Source organism: Botryllus schlosseri, chromosome 10 (genome assembly GCF_051294905.1).
Source record: "Botryllus schlosseri isolate E-star chromosome 10, Bs_hap1, whole genome shotgun sequence".
NCBI lineage: Eukaryota > Metazoa > Chordata > Ascidiacea > Stolidobranchia > Styelidae > Botryllus > Botryllus schlosseri.
Window position 1 is genome coordinate 21028731 of NC_137245.1, and position 19185 is coordinate 21047915.

At 38.5% G+C, this 19185-nt stretch overlaps 5 protein-coding genes across 7 annotated transcripts in view; 3 read left to right on the plus strand and 2 right to left on the minus strand.

Moving 5' to 3' along the window:
* LOC145448165 (organic cation transporter protein-like) overlaps positions 1-19185 on the plus strand; it is a 41887-nt gene that overhangs the window by 5612 nt on the left and 17090 nt on the right. The window contains exons 4-8 of the mRNA XM_080326507.1: positions 1927-2081; positions 2159-2348; positions 2431-2542; positions 2610-2760; positions 2828-2995. Coding sequence (XP_080182633.1) covers positions 1927-2081; positions 2159-2348; positions 2431-2542; positions 2610-2760; positions 2828-2995 — 776 coding nt within the window. The remainder of the gene's footprint in view (positions 1-1926; positions 2082-2158; positions 2349-2430; positions 2543-2609; positions 2761-2827; positions 2996-19185) is intronic.
* Positions 7991-8835, plus strand: LOC145448668 (induced myeloid leukemia cell differentiation protein Mcl-1-like). The gene is made up of 2 exons (XM_080327134.1): positions 7991-8464; positions 8662-8835. The coding sequence occupies exons 1-2, from the start codon at positions 7991-7993 to the stop codon at positions 8773-8775; spliced, it is 588 nt and encodes a 195-aa protein (XP_080183260.1). The 3' UTR covers positions 8776-8835.
* On the minus strand, positions 9379-11254 carry LOC145448667 (uncharacterized). Of its 2 annotated transcripts, none has more exons than XM_080327133.1 (4): positions 10372-11254; positions 10148-10312; positions 9671-9838; positions 9379-9504 (listed from the first exon to the last, which is right to left on the minus strand). In XM_080327133.1, exons 1-4 carry the CDS (start codon positions 10483-10485, stop codon positions 9379-9381), a joined length of 573 nt encoding a protein of 190 aa, XP_080183259.1. In that variant the 5' UTR covers positions 10486-11254. The 2 variants fall into 2 exon arrangements, with proteins under 2 accessions (XP_080183259.1, XP_080183258.1); XM_080327132.1 differs by having other exon boundaries at positions 9379-9573.
* Positions 14833-15983, plus strand: LOC145448673 (uncharacterized). 2 transcript variants are annotated; one of them, XM_080327137.1, is made up of 4 exons: positions 14833-14990; positions 15050-15214; positions 15524-15691; positions 15789-15983. In XM_080327137.1, exons 1-4 carry the CDS (start codon positions 14877-14879, stop codon positions 15981-15983), a joined length of 642 nt encoding a protein of 213 aa, XP_080183263.1. In that variant the 5' UTR covers positions 14833-14876. The 2 variants fall into 2 exon arrangements, with proteins under 2 accessions (XP_080183263.1, XP_080183264.1); XM_080327138.1 differs by having other exon boundaries at positions 15858-15983.
* LOC145448674 (induced myeloid leukemia cell differentiation protein Mcl-1-like) lies at positions 16527-17371 on the minus strand. The gene is made up of 2 exons (XM_080327139.1): positions 16898-17371; positions 16527-16700 (listed from the first exon to the last, which is right to left on the minus strand). Exons 1-2 carry the CDS (start codon positions 17369-17371, stop codon positions 16587-16589), a joined length of 588 nt encoding a protein of 195 aa, XP_080183265.1. The 3' UTR covers positions 16527-16586.

Genomic DNA, 19185 nt, shown 5'->3' on the forward strand with positions numbered 1-19185 from the left:
TTTGGAAAAGCAGACATCCTGTTTCTTTTAATTTTTTAAAACAAGTTTAAAGGGCCACATATTTAGGTCATGTACCTGATTGAACAATTCTCTTCTACATAATATACCAACAATACAATGTTTATTGTTTTCAAACTTTTGCGTTTTACGAAAGATCAGTGTGCTGTCACAAAATGTATTGACAAAATAAGTCTGTAGGACAGTTGTATTAGGGAACTAAATTAAGAACAAAAAGTGGTAGGCCTACTAAAAACCACTGGATTCAAGTTCGCCGAAAACTCGGGTATTCTGTTCTACAACAACCCAGGTTTCATCATTATGTTGCTGTTGTACCCTCACCGTAATGTCACTAACAAAATCCGACATTTGATTAATTTATGAAAATAAGAAAATTAAAAATCGAAAACATCTGACGTGATAGAGAAATTCTGAGCACAGAATCGGATTCAGCAACCTAATATCAATGTTGGGATCGAGTCACTACCTTCGAGTTACGAGTCATTTCGAGTCGTGGCACACTTTGACTCGAGTCAAGTCAAGTCAATCGATTTTCAAAGGTGACTCGAGTCAAGTCAAGTCACTCGATTTTTGGAGGTGACTCGAGTCAAGTCGAGTCAAGTCAAGTCAAGTCATGAGTCAAGTCACAATTCAAGTCAAGTTGTGTTTTCAAAGTATGAGGCATGATAACGTCATTGCATTTTGCTACCTGTCTAAAATACAGATTGAGTGGTCATTGATTTTGAACCGATGAACGAATATAGAGTTAAATATACACGTAAGAAAACGCTCTATCGCTCACATATACGTAGAACAGCTAAACTTCAGTTTATAGTTACCAGCCAAGATAGAGAATAGATACGAATTGATAAGATGCAATACATTACGCACTTACAAATCGCTACGATACAATTCGAGCCTGCGCCAAGGGTTGAGGACTATATAAACTATATTCGAATTCAGTTTCAAGAAAACAAGAGGTTTGGTTAAGGTAAAACAAAGAACAGAAATTACTTTACCATACTAGTTTACGACAACGTGAGCTGTAAGCTTCGATCACTTCGTTTGCGGTCAATTAATTTGTGATAGAACAATGGAGGCTCAGTCAAATGCACGATCATTAAATGATTGGTCGCTCAGACGGGTTATACCAACGTTTCGCGAACAATCCGAACATATGCAAAATACAGTTATTTTGATCGACAACGATTACTTGATGACTTGAAATTGACTCGTGAATTTTGCTCCGAGTCACGAGTCAATCCACATTTCTGATAGGCCGAGTCAAGTCAAGTCAAGTCATTTTTAGCAAAGTGACTCGAGTCTAGTCAAGTCATACAAAAAAGGTGACTCGAGTCTGACTCGAGTCAGTCATGACTCGAGTCATCCCAACACTGCCTAATATTAGCATGTATTTGGGGTCACCAACCTCGGGTATGCAACTTGACACTGCAACTCTGAGTGAGTGTTCCAGATGTGCGTTAGTGAGGCGTGTTCTGTGCTTGTTTTTGATGAAGTTCCTGTCCGAAAAGGCTGATTCACAACGATAAGTTGAATCAAACACGCTTGCAACCTCCATAGCTGCTGCGCAGTGCGCAGACACCAATGTACTTTTCCGTGTCAACAAGCCACCAAAAGTTTCCTGCAGCCTGGTGGACTTGGTGGTGGAGGTCATTTTGCAGTGTTACAATTTCAATCTCCAGCTGTTCAGCATCCAGACACGGCAGATTTCATTATAGGGGACTGCAGCAACGATCACAGAAATTTAGAAACATGAGTGAGTTGAGTGTGTGTGTGTGTCTTCTCCACGGAACCCCGGAGACCGGCTCAGGGATCCTCTAGTGTTCCATGGAACATTGGTCACAAGAACCACTTTTATAGACATACCTCGACCTGCATACATAATATACAATACATAATGTCTCACAGCGTCGGACGGCTTCTTCCAATGATGATTGGTACCCTGTTAATTCTTGCCAGTGGAATCGCATGTGTATTTTCCCATTCACTTGTGATGGTTTCGGTGACAAGATTTCTGATTGCTGTTGGTGGCACCGTAACATTTTCGGTGGGGTTTGTATACGGTGAGATATTTGAAGAACATCTACACCGATTATTTTCACACGCTTAGGACTGGAATCTTCTCATTTTTATTCTATAGCAATGGAAATCGTGTCCGGTAAATGGCGTGTCGTGATCGGCACCGCCTACCACGCCACGTATGCGATTGGATACACTCTGTTATCTGGCATGGCGTACATATGGAGAGATTGGAAAGATTTGCAGTTGGCAATATCATTAGTGTCCGCACCTTTTCTGCTCATGTCGCCTATCATGTTGGAATCACCAAGGTGAAATCGAATTATACCTTTAAAATATTTTGTAGGTTAACATACTATATAACATATATAACATACGCCATACTAATGTTAGGTGGCTTTTTGCAAACGGAAGATGCACTAAAGCCAAAGAAAACAGCATCTTGATGGCAAAGAGAAACGGAGTAAATCTGCCGGAAGACGTTTGGTCGAAGTCGCTTGTTCAGGTAATACGGAATTAATTGAGACCAAAAGTGAGAAATGAAACGTCATTCTTTAAACCTGGAATTGCAGAAGGAAGCCGACACCAGACGGAATTATTATTCAACTATAACGCTCTTCAAAACTAGTGGTATTCGTCGAGTCACCCTGATCACTACATTTTGCTGGTTTGTTGTGTCGCTGACTTATTACGGCCTATCCTTGAACGTTGGTTCTCTTTCGGGTAGGTTTTGTCGTTTCGTTTTGAGCGAAGTATTGTCGCACCCTTTATATGAAACGTTTCAATCCAGGCGATGTATACGTGAACAATGCGTTGAGCGGTATAGCTGAGATCGTGGCGTGCCCCCTGTCGATACTCGTACTGAACCGACTGGGAAGACCGGTTTCAACCTGTGTTTCGTTTGTACTTGCTGGCTTCATGTGCGTGGCTGCCAGCGTAGTGAATTACTGCTGGCCAGGTAAGTCCATATACCAAGAAATTACCACGTCACAACTGACGTTAGGATTCCTATTAGTGAGGCGTGCCATATATCTTTGGACCGAATGATAGCGGGACCATCGGCTAAACCAGGGGTGGCCAACCTTTCTGCCATTCACAGCAGCATTTCGACTACTCGTGTAGCCTACGGCCGCATTCCAGGGCATAGTCGTAATAAACTAGCTGAACGCCTAATGCCCAATCCTAGAGTGTCTATGTTCATTGTTCATTTCTGGTGAACATCGGACTAATCTATTGCTTGCTGTATGCACCGAAATCGCGAGTGGTCACTACTGACCATGGTCGTGCTATGGGTCCGTACAGGGTTGTAACCAAGTCACATGGTTCCGAGTCACGAGTCAATCTTACTTTTGTGGTATTGACTCGAGTCAAGTCGAGTCATTTTCAATTCATCACCGAGTCGAGTCCGAGTCCAAGTCACCGTTTAAAGGGTCAAGTCCGAGTCATAGTGTTATGACTCGAGTCCGAGTCCAAGTCACTGCATTGAAGTCATGTTCAACTCATGTTTTCAATCCTGAATTAGGTTATAGCTTATAGAGAATCAACGAATTCACGTCTACCAGTTGATAGAGAATCAACAGATGCATGTTTATGTAGAGGTACAGTTTTTCTTTCACATTATCAGGTCAGCTTTCCTGCTCAGCTCCCGAAATAGCCGCCGGAGCGTTACCACTATAAGAGAAAATTTTGGATTACTTACAAATGGAGATTTTCGAATTTTACCGGCTACCTCATGATATTGTTATATTGTGTAAAAATATGATTCATAGCAAAATTGACTCAATTCCAACTAGAAAAAGCGAATTTATTAGAGTAGAATATTTAGTCGGCTTACTACTAGTTTATATTATATGAAAGAATTTCTCAATAAAAACACTCCATTTATTTTCAAAAATAAAATTTTCTACTCTCATATCATTGATTCAACTTTTTAAAATCAAGCCAGATTCAGTGTTCTTTTTATGCACCAAAACAATTTTATCAAGTAGCGCACCCAGTAATATAAAAAGGAAGTTATTTTTGAACAGCCCTATTGTACAAACATCACATAACATTAGCCATTCGTTATTACTCACGTGCTCAATGCACATACCTAACAAAACGTCAAATGGACGGAGGGTATTGTGTGTTTTCACAGACAGCAGATCAAATCATTGAGTTACACTTCAAAAATACTAAAGTGGAAAGTTATAGCGGCATGGCCTTGGAATAAATCCACATGTACTGAATTCACGTTCCACTGGTGCACTAGATACAGGAATTGATCTACACATGAGCTTATCAGTCTTTTCCAAGTACTTGACCATCTGAGTCATTTCATTGGCTCTAATAGAACTTTGCTTCGATTGTTTGTATAATTAAAAAGTCTTGGGTACTTTGATTGCGGAGGATATAATACCTCTTCTCTTCATCACGGGATGATTTTGTACAATGCATTGCTACTATATGTACCATTATAGAATGTAAACGTTTATCTGATATCAGACGAGTGCAACGGAGGCAGTGGCGACAAATAGCGACGTCGGCAGAATTCGTCAGATGCGTTGATCTAGCCATTACGATTCGCGAATTTCTTCATCTTCAAGTCATATAAAATAAGCCGAGTCAATGACTTGGGTCGAGTCATGCGTAATGACTCGAGTACAAGTCGAGTCAATCCAAATATTGACTCGAGTCGAGTCGAGTCATTTGCCCATTTCAAGAAAATGACTCGAGTCAAGTCGAGTCACAAAAAAATCGTGACTCGAGTCTGACTCGAGTCGAGTCATGACTCGAGTCATTACAACCCTGGGTCCGTACGCCAATAAATTTCGTGATTAATATTAGTATTGTTCCATATTACTATCAAACATTTATCTGTTCTCAGGCCACAGATGTGATCAGATTCATCGGTAGATTCGATGTAGGAGTGTTCTCGAAAATTTAGAGCAAGTTATAAGTGACGATGCATCTTCGGGTGGCCCAATTGCTATCAATCACTTTGTTGACTGCTGTTATTTCTTGACCTCAGTAGTATTATTATCCTTTTTATACGCCCCGCCCCTCAGGCTATTTAGAATGTAAACACTCTCATAATATAATTAACGTTGGGCTAGGCTCGGTCCATGCTTCCGAGAAATAAATAACATTCATTATACGTTAGATGATACTTTCCTTAGATATTTTATTATGTGTATTTAGGAGTAATATTCTAATATGTGTATTTAGGACTAATGCGACTACTTCGAAAACGCGTACTAAGCTGTTTTTAGGAATATAAATTCTCTCTTATTCTTATGTGAATTTAGAACTTTGTATTTTCGCGGATCAATAATTAATTAATGTTCATTTATTTCGAAAAAAGAGCATAATATATCAGTAATAGCGTTAACGTCACAATGAGATAATACTCATCAACATGTCGAAGTGGCCTTTGTTGGATTTGAACTAAGTATTGTTAACTAGGACTCTTGTATGTCATTAACATTATAGACAGCCATTCGACGATATTCAACTGGCATTGATGCTTTCGATACAGCGCAGTATGTATAACGTCACGCTGATCAATTCAATTTCAACAATGGGACCCGCGCACAATTATATGGTCGGATTTTCGTTGAATATTGACGACACCCACAAATCGAAAGATCTCTTTTTCCTGCACATCTATGATGCAATTATCCTTCCAATGACTACGAATAACTTGAGATTCCGCAGGATTAATATCCGAATCAAATAATACGAGCGTATCTTTTCCAGCTTTCAAAACTTGCACCGACGCGTTCGGTCTATGCCGCAACACTACAATATGTGGCCATACAAAACGATGTATAGTTATTTTTTGTAGTACCATCCCTACGACTTATTTCAGATCGCAGTTTACTGAGTAGAGCTTAATACTAATACCTGCATAATTTTTTTGCATGTCTAGAATAAGGGTAATTAAATCGATAGTAAAACGCCAGCGGCGACTAATAACGTTATAATGTAAGCTGCGACGGTGCTGCTATAATGTTAGGAGCTATTAAAGCCGAATACGCTGAAGTATAGCATATATTTTGCATATAAAATGTATACACAAATTTCCTGTTAAGGGTATAGGCTCTGTGGAGCTGCTTATGCCTCGATGATCATCGGCCCGCGAGGTCCTATTTTGCGGCCCGCGACCTGATTTGAAAAAAAAAATTCAGAAAAACGCTTAGTAAATCATGTTGAAACGCTAAAATTGATTTCAGTTGAAACATAATGTTGTTGTTTTACAAAGTGAGCCATTCTATGTGCCCACTATCACTATTACTCACTAGTTGATACGGCTTCGGTATGGTAATATCATTCCATGGATGAAGAATTTGCTGGTACGAATGGGCATATTGCCTTGACGTGCAATGGCCCACCACTGCCAAGACCGAGACGCCTGCAAAACGACTTCGGGCGCTCCAAAAGACCATGCTTTACGAGGAGATAGTTGTCTAGCAAGTAGGCCTACCGTGTATAGCTAACCCCAATATTGATTCTTCAATCCATGGGTGGCCAATCTGCAGCAGTAGAAGGAAAATTATGCGGCTGTCGACACTTGTAATAACAACCCTAAGTTTTCGCAGATACCCCCTGCATCAGCTGTATCTGGGAATCTGATCACATTGGCCGAGAAAGGATAAATATTTTATAGTAATATGTGAAACTATACTAATATTTATTGACGAAATTCACTCATGAACATGAAAATTTTTGCGCGCTTCGCGCGACTACAGATTGGTTATCTGTGGCTCTTTACAACATAACTACTAACGATTTGGTGCGCATAGTAAGCCGATATGTGCATATAGATTAGTTCGAAGTGTACCGGCAATGGACATGGACATGATAACGTGGGTATTTGGCCCCAGCTAGTTTACCAACTGTCCGCTAGCTGCAAAATTATAACGCAACAGTTTTCGCGATATCGTGATGCATTTCTACTCTCGAATGGTGTTTGACAAACTACGCCAAGTAGGCTACCAACTTGTACTTGTATTCGTACTTTACCTTTACACGTCGTTTTTGTATAATGGATACTAATTTTATTAAAAATAAACAAAAAGCGCGAAAAATTACATTTTATCCCGGAACGTAGCAAGAAAAAGCGTATAAATTTTGTAAAGTAGATAGAAAACTACACTATTCCGATGCACTGAAGACTCTTACACTCTGGATTTTGTGCAGTATATACTAATTTTACATTGCGGAGTATTCCATAAACGTTAATCCAGTGATCCGTCTTCTATTTTCAATCACGATCCGCTTATTATTCTAGGCTTCGAAGCCCACACCCAGTACGTTTTATGAGGATTAATATTTTTAGATTAAATATAGCGTATCGAGACTTCGTGAAAGTTACTTGGAAATAGTTATTTCTACCCTAATTTAATAGATTTCTCAGATATCGTTACAATGGAACTGGGTTGAGCGAGCGGTAAAGGCGTTGGACTTAAGTTTCAATGAACAGGTGTTCACGTGGGTTCGAACCCCGCACCCAGTACGTTTTACGGGGATTAACATTTTTAGATTCAAATATAGCGTATCGAGTACTTTTTCTCAACTGTAATAAAAACTTTTAGACTCCGGATTTTGTGTAGTAGGCTATATACTAATTTACAATACCGCATTTGTAATTCGTGCAAGTACAGGAATATCATAGTTCTTGTAACAAAGTTGTCTGCGCACAATATATGTTAATCATAAGTCCTACACATTCATGATTTCGTCCTAGTTTGAGTTTTAGAAAATATTATACCGACATCGCGGCATCTTTTAAAAACAAAACCATGATCAATGGTCGAGAGATCATTTTTGCTATTTTTCATTGACATAAGTCATTCTGGAACGCGAAAACGCATTGTACGATATAGATGAAAATTAAGCAAATCCTAGGATCCTCATTTTCAAAGTAGCTTAGATCTCGAAATAAGCTTTGACTCGCTATTCTCCTCAAACCATGGAATTATCACGAGTATCAGCACCTTCGATCACTGACGAAAAGGATGAAATTATATCCGAAGCATATTCCTTGACCAGGAATTTTATCATGTACGAACTCGACGGCTCATGCGTTAAGGTAAATACGAAAGCAGAGAGAACCTTACGTCAAGTTGGGGATGAAATGTTCGAGCGATATCGAACAGTCCTAAACGCAGTCTCCAAACGTCTCCGCTGTAGTGATGTTGAAGTCAATAAAAAATATAAAGAATATTTACCCGATGAGCGAATGTTCCTGATGATAGCTGATGAAATTTTCAAAGATACCAAAGAAAATTGGGGGAGGATTGTCTCCCTTTTTGTGCTCGGTAGCATTCTTGCTCGCAAGAACGAGGTTGAACATCACGGGGAGCATATAGAAGCTATCATACAGACAGTTGGGAATTACATTGCTAGCAAAAGACGAAAGTGGATAGTGCGAAATGGAGGATGGGTAGGTGATTTACATGCCTTGCTTAGGATTTACAAATTATCTTTAGCATGAGACATATAGTGTATCTGCTCTCCAGAGCCCATATCACCTCTCGATGATGAAATTCAGCTTTACCTTCTAATTCGGTTCCCAATTTATATTCTACGACACGATAACTTTCCTCCGTATGATCATTAAGGCTTCTATTTTTATTGCAGGACGGCTTTGTAGAATTCTTTGATAATACCGCTTTCGACTACAATAAAGTTTGGAAGGGACTCGTGTTTGTTGGAATCGGACTGACATCTATTGCAATGGCATTATCAAGATAATGGATGTTCGCATGTTTTGTCTCATGTAATATTTTAAGAATAAAATCCTTCATCGTTTAATCGCATCCATTTTACTGTAGGATCTATACAGTTTCTTCTGAGAATACTCGAAGGATTGCCCCAAACCTTCTTTAAACTTTTAATTTTTCAAATTTCTACAGCTACGTAAGCAATTTGTTAGGGTTACCCAGAATACGTTGCAGGTCAAATTTGATTCGATTACGAGCATTATAGCGACAGAGATTTACGATAGTGTAAAATAACCTACCTTACGACATCAAATTTCGTCTTCTCTCCAAATGGAAATATCAGGTTCTATCATATTGTCTATACCGAACAAATATAAATTTGCCTGTGCTGTTACTTTGCAAGAATACTTCGCTCACATAGTAACCAATTTCTGGTGGATTCCGAATCGATATAGACAGAAATGCGGAAAGTTACATTGACATGTCTTAACTTCTGCTAATAAAGTTACATTGACATGTCTTAACTTCTGCTAATATGTAGGCCTACCTACCTATAATCTTATCAGGCCGTAGCGCTCACGCAAAGCATTATCAAGTAAAGGAGAAATCTCCTAATTCTCATCTAGATACATATTTATTCGGAAAATATCCCCTTACTAGGTGAGAACAGTTGTTTTCTCAAGGTCTTCATATCTTCCCCACTCAAGCGCGGTAAGACTAGTTTGACTTTGCGGCATTCAGGATTATATCTCACGAAGCTCTGAATGGAATTCACGTATTTCTCATCGATTCTCGTTCTATCGCTATCACTGAGGTCGATTGCCTTTAGCTGTTAATTGAATAATACGAGATTAATATCAATTTAAAAGTAAAGAAACGAACTACATCGCTACATCGGGATCTATGATTGAGCAGAAAGATCTTACCGTACCGCATCGTTTTCCCATCTCTTCGCTCAGATTCCTGATTTGCATGGAAAGCATCTTGCAATTACACAGATTAAATTCTTCCACACGGGAATTGCACAGGACTTTAGTTACTGTTTTGTAGCAGGATGATATGCCAGGATTTCTACTTAAATCCAGCGAATGCAGCTAAAACATGGTGTGATGTTCAGATAGTTTACGAGACTACAAACGGCTCGAAGGCTGTAATAGATTAGTCATAATATTATTTACCGACGGTTGAGCATTTTATTTTTGCGACTTCTACTCCTAATAGCAAAAACTTATTCAACACCGAAGAAGATAATGAAGCTCGTGATCAGAAACACTTGATTGATGATGAAAATTCTATCGATCAATGAAATGTCATGCTTGAATATGACTAAAACTCACATAAGCATTACACTGTGATTGAATATTTCAGTTAGAAAACAAAACAGATCTAGTTCAAATGATCACCTCATAAATTCCGAGACCATTATTTAACGATATTAGTGAGTCTTCATCCAATTCGCAAGCTGAAAGTCGAACTGTTTTCGTGTAATGCTTTCTTACGAAGCATCCAATTTCTTTCAAGCCCGCCGGTTCCATATCGGTATTGTAACTCAGATCAAGGCTTTCAACCTATAAATCCACCAATTTATTTCAAAATGATCCACAAAACTATAGAAACGATTAAGTACCTCGATATCAGCAAAACTTTCAAAAGCGTGAATTTCTTCGGGTGTAAGGCCACATCCTTTCATGATCAGAGTAACCGCTTTGTCTTTACAAAGTAAGGCAGGCAGCGCGATCATACACTCTTCATCCAGCTGATTGTAACTAATGTCAAGATATTGGAGCTAAAAAATATCGGAAAATGTAAATTTACGATCAGCAATGATCAGACATAAAAAATTCAAACTTATAACAGCAAAAAATGTTATTTAGTCACTCACGTCATAATATAGGCTAAATGTGCTAAGATTAAACTAGAATTTCCCTCATCCATCTCTACACAGCCGCTCATACAGAATGTGATCATTAACAACTGTACCCAGCAATAATCGCGCAGACCTTAATGTTTTTGAGCTGCATAGCAATGAAATCTGTTGACTGCAAGCGCGAATTCACAACTGACAAATATGCTAGATCGCTCGAAATAATAGTCCCGAGTTGCGTAAAGTTAATGTTCTCCCTGTAGCTGAGATCGAGGTTTTTCAATTTCACCTACGGAAATGAGGTATTAGGAAATATCACTTCGAGAGGCTCTATACTAGATTAGCGCCTAGCTTTTTCCATTACCAATACCTGATGGTGCTGGATAAGTTTGCTCAAAATAATCAGAAAATCATCGGATCCAGCACTTTCTTGCAGATTGAGCTCCGTCGAAGCACACTCCTTCATCAGCTCGCAGATTAATGGGATGAGTTTTTCAATGTCGTCGTGTGCTGTAACGCTGAGTTTTCTTATTTCGACCTGAACGAGCGCAAAACGTAACGCATAAAACGCTAAATGATCTATGAACAGCCTAACACTGATCAACTCTGACTATAGTCTATCTAGTAAGGCTATCGAGACTAATGCCTATACCACTAGCAAACGAGCATTGTTCGCTGCGATACCACCAATTTGCGCCTTAACACATTAGTAATACAGAACAATGCGATAACGATAAAACTGTATCTCAATATTTACGGATAACATATACTTAAATTGAACGTGAATTTATAATGATCAATGACTACGAGCGGAATGTGCGAAGGCGTTTACCCCATATTCAAATCCGCGAATTTTATCCAATAGAATCTGGACGAGGTTTTCATTGAGATGACATTGACGAAATTCTAACTCATACACGTGAGATTGGCGAATAAGAGAATTCGCGATATTATTGATGTCCAATTCAGTCATAGTTTGGTGATAGAGCCCATAAGGAATTTTCACTTCATCATGATCCGTAAGTACTAATTGATGGTACATCCTCTTTTCAGCTTGATGATGTAGATTATCATAAAATTATTTACTTTTATAACTCTATATTCTATGATGTAAAAGTAGCATCATAAACGCTCTCGGATGGTATTCAACGTCGAGCAATTCTTCTCGAATATAAGTACAAGTAGCGATTTCAAAGTGAGTAAGTAAATGTTTGTAGACTATCTCCACCTCTAGCGTTCAGAGACGATGAGTAGAGAAGTACTGAGTACTCAAGTAGTCGACTTTTGCGGGGGGCGTAGCACGTACCTATGCATACTCAACTTTAATAACGGAATTACCGAGCTTAACATTGAATGCGCAACTTGAAGATTGGTTCACAGGTGTAGGACATTATGACAATGGAACATACCACTGCGCTAACTTTCAGAATTGTTAAGTATAGTACTCGCACTTTGTGAGGATACCCAAGTAGCTTTTTTGCCTACATGCACCAAATACTCTCAAGTCCTTATGATATTGGAGTACATCAACTTCATGATAGACCTAGAGTACTAACGTTTTACTTACTCGGAAATGACTACTTCTACCTTATTTTAAAGGATACCTCGTTCGAAGCGAAATTTATGTGGTTTTGGATAATATCCAAGATGTAGGCTCACTTTGAAGGGTACTTCCTAAAACTCAAATATTGCGCAAAAGTACAATTAGGGATCTAAAAGTAACTAATATAGATGGTTATTTTCGTAGATTACTTACCCTCTACTCAAGAGGTTTTTCAGGTAGAACTACATACTTTTAGGACTGTGTATGTCAAAGTAGTTTGAGCTTACGTTTATATCACCTTGACAAGTGGCATTATCACACATGAAAATGATATTATCGCGTAATACCAGAAGTTAACATACGTCAATGTGTTTCGGAATTCACTAGAAATTGGTTACTAAGAGAAGTATATTCTTGTGTACACAATAGCGGAGAGAATATTTAAAATGTAGTAAGCAGGCCGATGGGTATTCATTGAGTTGTATAACCATAAAAAACATTCCCGCGCGCTCCTAAACCCTGCCTAACCCTACCACCTAATCCTAAGACGCGCGCGGGAATGTTTTTTATGGTTATACAACTCAATGAATACCCATCGGCCTGCTTACTACATTTTAAATATTCTCTCCGCTATTGTGTACACAAGAATATACTTCTCTTAGTAACCAATTTCTAGTGAATTCCGAAACACATTGACGTATGTTAACTTCTGGTATTACGCGATAATATCATTTTCATGTGTGATAATGCCACTTGTCAAGGTGATATAAACGTAAGCTCAAACTACTTTGACATACACAGTCCTAAAAGTAGGTAGTTCTACCTGAAAAACCTCTTGAGTAGAGGGTAAGTAATCTACGAAAATAACCATCTATATTAGTTACTTTTAGATCCCTAATTGTACTTTTGCGCAATATTTGAGTTTTAGGAAGTACCCTTCAAAGTGAGCCTACATCTTGGATATTATCCAAAACCACATAAATTTCGCTTCGAACGAGGTATCCTTTAAAATAAGGTAGAAGTAGTCATTTCCGAGTAAGTAAAACGTTAGTACTCTAGGTCTATCATGAAGTTGATGTACTCCAATATCATAAGGACTTGAGAGTATTTGGTGCATGTAGGCAAAAAAGCTACTTGGGTATCCTCACAAAGTGCGAGTACTATACTTAACAATTCTGAAAGTTAGCGCAGTGGTATGTTCCATTGTCATAATGTCCTACACCTGTGAACCAATCTTCAAGTTGCGCATTCAATGTTAAGCTCGGTAATTCCGTTATTAAAGTTGAGTATGCATAGGTACGTGCTACGCCCCCCGCAAAAGTCGACTACTTGAGTACTCAGTACTTCTCTACTCATCGTCTCTGAACGCTAGAGGTGGAGATAGTCTACAAACATTTACTTACTCACTTTGAAATCGCTACTTGTACTTATATTCGAGAAGAATTGCTCGACGTTGAATACCATCCGAGAGCGTTTATGATGCTACTTTTACATCATAGAATATAGAGTTATAAAAGTAAATAATTTTATGATAATCTACATCATCAAGCTGAAAAGAGGATGTACCATCAATTAGTACTTACGGATCATGATGAAGTGAAAATTCCTTATGGGCTCTATCACCAAACTATGACTGAATTGGACATCAATAATATCGCGAATTCTCTTATTCGCCAATCTCACGTGTATGAGTTAGAATTTCGTCAATGTCATCTCAATGAAAACCTCGTCCAGATTCTATTGGATAAAATTCGCGGATTTGAATATGGGGTAAACGCCTTCGCACATTCCGCTCGTAGTCATTGATCATTATAAATTCACGTTCAATTTAAGTATATGTTATCCGTAAATATTGAGATACAGTTTTATCGTTATCGCATTGTTCTGTATTACTAATGTGTTAAGGCGCAAATTGGTGGTATCGCAGCGAACAATGCTCATTTGCTAGTGGTATAGGCATTAGTCTCGATAGCCTTACTAGATAGACTATAGTCAGAGTTGATCAGTGTTAGGCTGTTCATAGATCATTTAGCGTTTTATGCGTTACGTTTTGCGCTCGTTCAGGTCGAAATAAGAAAACTCAGCGTTACAGCACACGACGACATTGAAAAACTCATCCCATTAATCTGCGAGCTGATGAAGGAGTGTGCTTCGACGGAGCTCAATCTGCAAGAAAGTGCTGGATCCGATGATTTTCTGATTATTTTGAGCAAACTTATCCAGCACCATCAGGTATTGGTAATGGAAAAAGCTAGGCGCTAATCTAGTATAGAGCCTCTCGAAGTGATATTTCCTAATACCTCATTTCCGTAGGTGAAATTGAAAAACCTCGATCTCAGCTACAGGGAGAACATTAACTTTACGCAACTCGGGACTATTATTTCGAGCGATCTAGCATATTTGTCAGTTGTGAATTCGCGCTTGCAGTCAACAGATTTCATTGCTATGCAGCTCAAAAACATTAAGGTCTGCGCGATTATTGCTGGGTACAGTTGTTAATGATCACATTCTGTATGAGCGGCTGTGTAGAGATGGATGAGGGAAATTCTAGTTTAATCTTAGCACATTTAGCCTATATTATGACGTGAGTGACTAAATAACATTTTTTGCTGTTATAAGTTTGAATTTTTTATGTCTGATCATTGCTGATCGTAAATTTACATTTTCCGATATTTTTTAGCTCCAATATCTTGACATTAGTTACAATCAGCTGGATGAAGAGTGTATGATCGCGCTGCCTGCCTTACTTTGTAAAGACAAAGCGGTTACTCTGATCATGAAAGGATGTGGCCTTACACCCGAAGAAATTCACGCTTTTGAAAGTTTTGCTGATATCGAGGTACTTAATCGTTTCTATAGTTTTGTGGATCATTTTGAAATAAATTGGTGGATTTATAGGTTGAAAGCCTTGATCTGAGTTACAATACCGATATGGAACCGGCGGGCTTGAAAGAAATTGGATGCTTCGTAAGAAAGCATTACACGAAAACAGTTCGACTTTCAGCTTGCGAATTGGATGAAGACTCACTAATATCGTTAAATAATGGTCTCGGAATTTATGAGGTGATCATTTGAACTAGATCTGTTTTGTTTTCTAACTGAAATATTCAATCACAGTGTAATGCTTATGTGAGTTTTAGTCATATTCAAGCATGACATTTCATTGATCGATAGAATTTTCATCATCAATCAAGTGTTTCTGATCACGAGCTTCATTATCTTCTTCGGTGTTGAATAAGTTTTTGCTATTAGGAGTAGAAGTCGCAAAAATAAAATGCTCAACCGTCGGTAAATAATATTATGACTAATCTATTACAGCCTTCGAGCCGTTTGTAGTCTCGTAAACTATCTGAACATCACACCATGTTTTAGCTGCATTCGCTGGATTTAAGTAGAAATCCTGGCATATCATCCTGCTACAAAACAGTAACTAAAGTCCTGTGCAATTCCCGTGTGGAAGAATTTAATCTGTGTAATTGCAAGATGCTTTCCATGCAAATCAGGAATCTGAGCGAAGAGATGGGAAAACGATGCGGTACGGTAAGATCTTTCTGCTCAATCATAGATCCCGATGTAGCGATGTAGTTCGTTTCTTTACTTTTAAATTGATATTAATCTCGTATTATTCAATTAACAGCTAAAGGCAATCGACCTCAGTGATAGCGATAGAACGAGAATCGATGAGAAATACGTGAATTCCATTCAGAGCTTCGTGAGATATAATCCTGAATGCCGCAAAGTCAAACTAGTCTTACCGCGCTTGAGTGGGGAAGATATGAAGACCTTGAGAAAACAACTGTTCTCACCTAGTAAGGGGATATTTTCCGAATAAATATGTATCTAGATGAGAATTAGGAGATTTCTCCTTTACTTGATAATGCTTTGCGTGAGCGCTACGGCCTGATAAGATTATAGGTAGGTAGGCCTACATATTAGCAGAAGTTAAGACATGTCAATGTAACTTTATTAGCAGAAGTTAAGACATGTCAATGTAACTTTCCGCATTTCTGTCTATATCGATTCGGAATCCACCAGAAATTGGTTACTATGTGAGCGAAGTATTCTTGCAAAGTAACAGCACAGGCAAATTTATATTTGTTCGGTATAGACAATATGATAGAACCTGATATTTCCATTTGGAGAGAAGACGAAATTTGATGTCGTAAGGTAGGTTATTTTACACTATCGTAAATCTCTGTCGCTATAATGCTCGTAATCGAATCAAATTTGACCTGCAACGTATTCTGGGTAACCCTAACAAATTGCTTACGTAGCTGTAGAAATTTGAAAAATTAAAAGTTTAAAGAAGGTTTGGGGCAATCCTTCGAGTATTCTCAGAAGAAACTGTATAGATCCTACAGTAAAATGGATGCGATTAAACGATGAAGGATTTTATTCTTAAAATATTACATGAGACAAAACATGCGAACATCCATTATCTTGATAATGCCATTGCAATAGATGTCAGTCCGATTCCAACAAACACGAGTCCCTTCCAAACTTTATTGTAGTCGAAAGCGGTATTATCAAAGAATTCTACAAAGCCGTCCTGCAATAAAAATAGAAGCCTTAATGATCATACGGAGGAAAGTTATCGTGTCGTAGAATATAAATTGGGAACCGAATTAGAAGGTAAAGCTGAATTTCATCATCGAGAGGTGATATGGGCTCTGGAGAGCAGATACACTATATGTCTCATGCTAAAGATAATTTGTAAATCCTAAGCAAGGCATGTAAATCACCTACCCATCCTCCATTTCGCACTATCCACTTTCGTCTTTTGCTAGCAATGTAATTCCCAACTGTCTGTATGATAGCTTCTATATGCTCCCCGTGATGTTCAACCTCGTTCTTGCGAGCAAGAATGCTACCGAGCACAAAAAGGGAGACAATCCTCCCCCAATTTTCTTTGGTATCTTTGAAAATTTCATCAGCTATCATCAGGAACATTCGCTCATCGGGTAAATATTCTTTATATTTTTTATTGACTTCAACATCACTACAGCGGAGACGTTTGGAGACTGCGTTTAGGACTGTTCGATATCGCTCGAACATTTCATCCCCAACTTGACGTAAGGTTCTCTCTGCTTTCGTATTTACCTTAACGCATGAGCCGTCGAGTTCGTACATGATAAAATTCCTGGTCAAGGAATATGCTTCGGATATAATTTCATCCTTTTCGTCAGTGATCGAAGGTGCTGATACTCGTGATAATTCCATGGTTTGAGGAGAATAGCGAGTCAAAGCTTATTTCGAGATCTAAGCTACTTTGAAAATGAGGATCCTAGGATTTGCTTAATTTTCATCTATATCGTACAATGCGTTTTCGCGTTCCAGAATGACTTATGTCAATGAAAAATAGCAAAAATGATCTCTCGACCATTGATCATGGTTTTGTTTTTAAAAGATGCCGCGATGTCGGTATAATATTTTCTAAAACTCAAACTAGGACGAAATCATGAATGTGTAGGACTTATGATTAACATATATTGTGCGCAGACAACTTTGTTACAAGAACTATGATATTCCTGTACTTGCACGAATTACAAATGCGGTATTGTAAATTAGTATATAGCCTACTACACAAAATCCGGAGTCTAAAAGTTTTTATTACAGTTGAGAAAAAGTACTCGATACGCTATATTTGAATCTAAAAATGTTAATCCCCGTAAAACGTACTGGGTGCGGGGTTCGAACCCACGTGAACACCTGTTCATTGAAACTTAAGTCCAACGCCTTTACCGCTCGCTCAACCCAGTTCCATTGTAACGATATCTGAGAAATCTATTAAATTAGGGTAGAAATAACTATTTCCAAGTAACTTTCACGAAGTCTCGATACGCTATATTTAATCTAAAAATATTAATCCTCATAAAACGTACTGGGTGTGGGCTTCGAAGCCTAGAATAATAAGCGGATCGTGATTGAAAATAGAAGACGGATCACTGGATTAACGTTTATGGAATACTCCGCAATGTAAAATTAGTATATACTGCACAAAATCCAGAGTGTAAGAGTCTTCAGTGCATCGGAATAGTGTAGTTTTCTATCTACTTTACAAAATTTATACGCTTTTTCTTGCTACGTTCCGGGATAAAATGTAATTTTTCGCGCTTTTTGTTTATTTTTAATAAAATTAGTATCCATTATACAAAAACGACGTGTAAAGGTAAAGTACGAATACAAGTACAAGTTGGTAGCCTACTTGGCGTAGTTTGTCAAACACCATTCGAGAGTAGAAATGCATCACGATATCGCGAAAACTGTTGCGTTATAATTTTGCAGCTAGCGGACAGTTGGTAAACTAGCTGGGGCCAAATACCCACGTTATCATGTCCATGTCCATTGCCGGTACACTTCGAACTAATCTATATGCACATATCGGCTTACTATGCGCACCAAATCGTTAGTAGTTATGTTGTAAAGAGCCACAGATAACCAATCTGTAGTCGCGCGAAGCGCGCAAAAATTTTCATGTTCATGAGTGAATTTCGTCAATAAATATTAGTATAGTTTCACATATTACTATAAAATATTTATCCTTTCTCGGCCAATGTGATCAGATTCCCAGATACAGCTGATGCAGGGGGTATCTGCGAAAACTTAGGGTTGTTATTACAAGTGTCGACAGCCGCATAATTTTCCTTCTACTGCTGCAGATTGGCCACCCATGGATTGAAGAATCAATATTGGGGTTAGCTATACACGGTAGGCCTACTTGCTAGACAACTATCTCCTCGTAAAGCATGGTCTTTTGGAGCGCCCGAAGTCGTTTTGCAGGCGTCTCGGTCTTGGCAGTGGTGGGCCATTGCACGTCAAGGCAATATGCCCATTCGTACCAGCAAATTCTTCATCCATGGAATGATATTACCATACCGAAGCCGTATCAACTAGTGAGTAATAGTGATAGTGGGCACATAGAATGGCTCACTTTGTAAAACAACAACATTATGTTTCAACTGAAATCAATTTTAGCGTTTCAACATGATTTACTAAGCGTTTTTCTGAATTTTTTTTTTCAAATCAGGTCGCGG

Excerpts from the sequence above, each read along its gene's own strand:
- LOC145448668 (XM_080327134.1), top strand. The coding sequence starts at position 7,991 with ATGGAATTATCACGAGTATCAGCACCTTCGATCACTGACGAAAAGGAT. Across the intron at positions 8,465-8,661 it reads TAGTGCGAAATGGAGGATGG|GACGGCTTTGTAGAATTCTT; the intron begins GTAGGTGATTTA and ends TTTTTATTGCAG.
- LOC145448667 (XM_080327132.1), bottom strand. The coding sequence starts at position 10,485 with ATGATCGCGCTGCCTGCCTTACTTTGTAAAGACAAAGCGGTTACTCTG. Across the intron at positions 9,839-10,147 it reads ATGGTCTCGGAATTTATGAG|CTGCATTCGCTGGATTTAAG; the intron begins GTGATCATTTGA and ends ACCATGTTTTAG. Across the intron at positions 9,574-9,670 it reads TGGGAAAACGATGCGGTACG|CTAAAGGCAATCGACCTCAG; the intron begins GTAAGATCTTTC and ends TTCAATTAACAG.
- LOC145448673 (XM_080327137.1), top strand. The coding sequence starts at position 14,877 with ATGATCGCGCTGCCTGCCTTACTTTGTAAAGACAAAGCGGTTACTCTG. Across the intron at positions 14,991-15,049 it reads AAAGTTTTGCTGATATCGAG|GTTGAAAGCCTTGATCTGAG; the intron begins GTACTTAATCGT and ends GTGGATTTATAG. Across the intron at positions 15,215-15,523 it reads ATGGTCTCGGAATTTATGAG|CTGCATTCGCTGGATTTAAG; the intron begins GTGATCATTTGA and ends ACCATGTTTTAG.
- LOC145448674 (XM_080327139.1), bottom strand. The coding sequence starts at position 17,371 with ATGGAATTATCACGAGTATCAGCACCTTCGATCACTGACGAAAAGGAT. Across the intron at positions 16,701-16,897 it reads TAGTGCGAAATGGAGGATGG|GACGGCTTTGTAGAATTCTT; the intron begins GTAGGTGATTTA and ends TTTTTATTGCAG.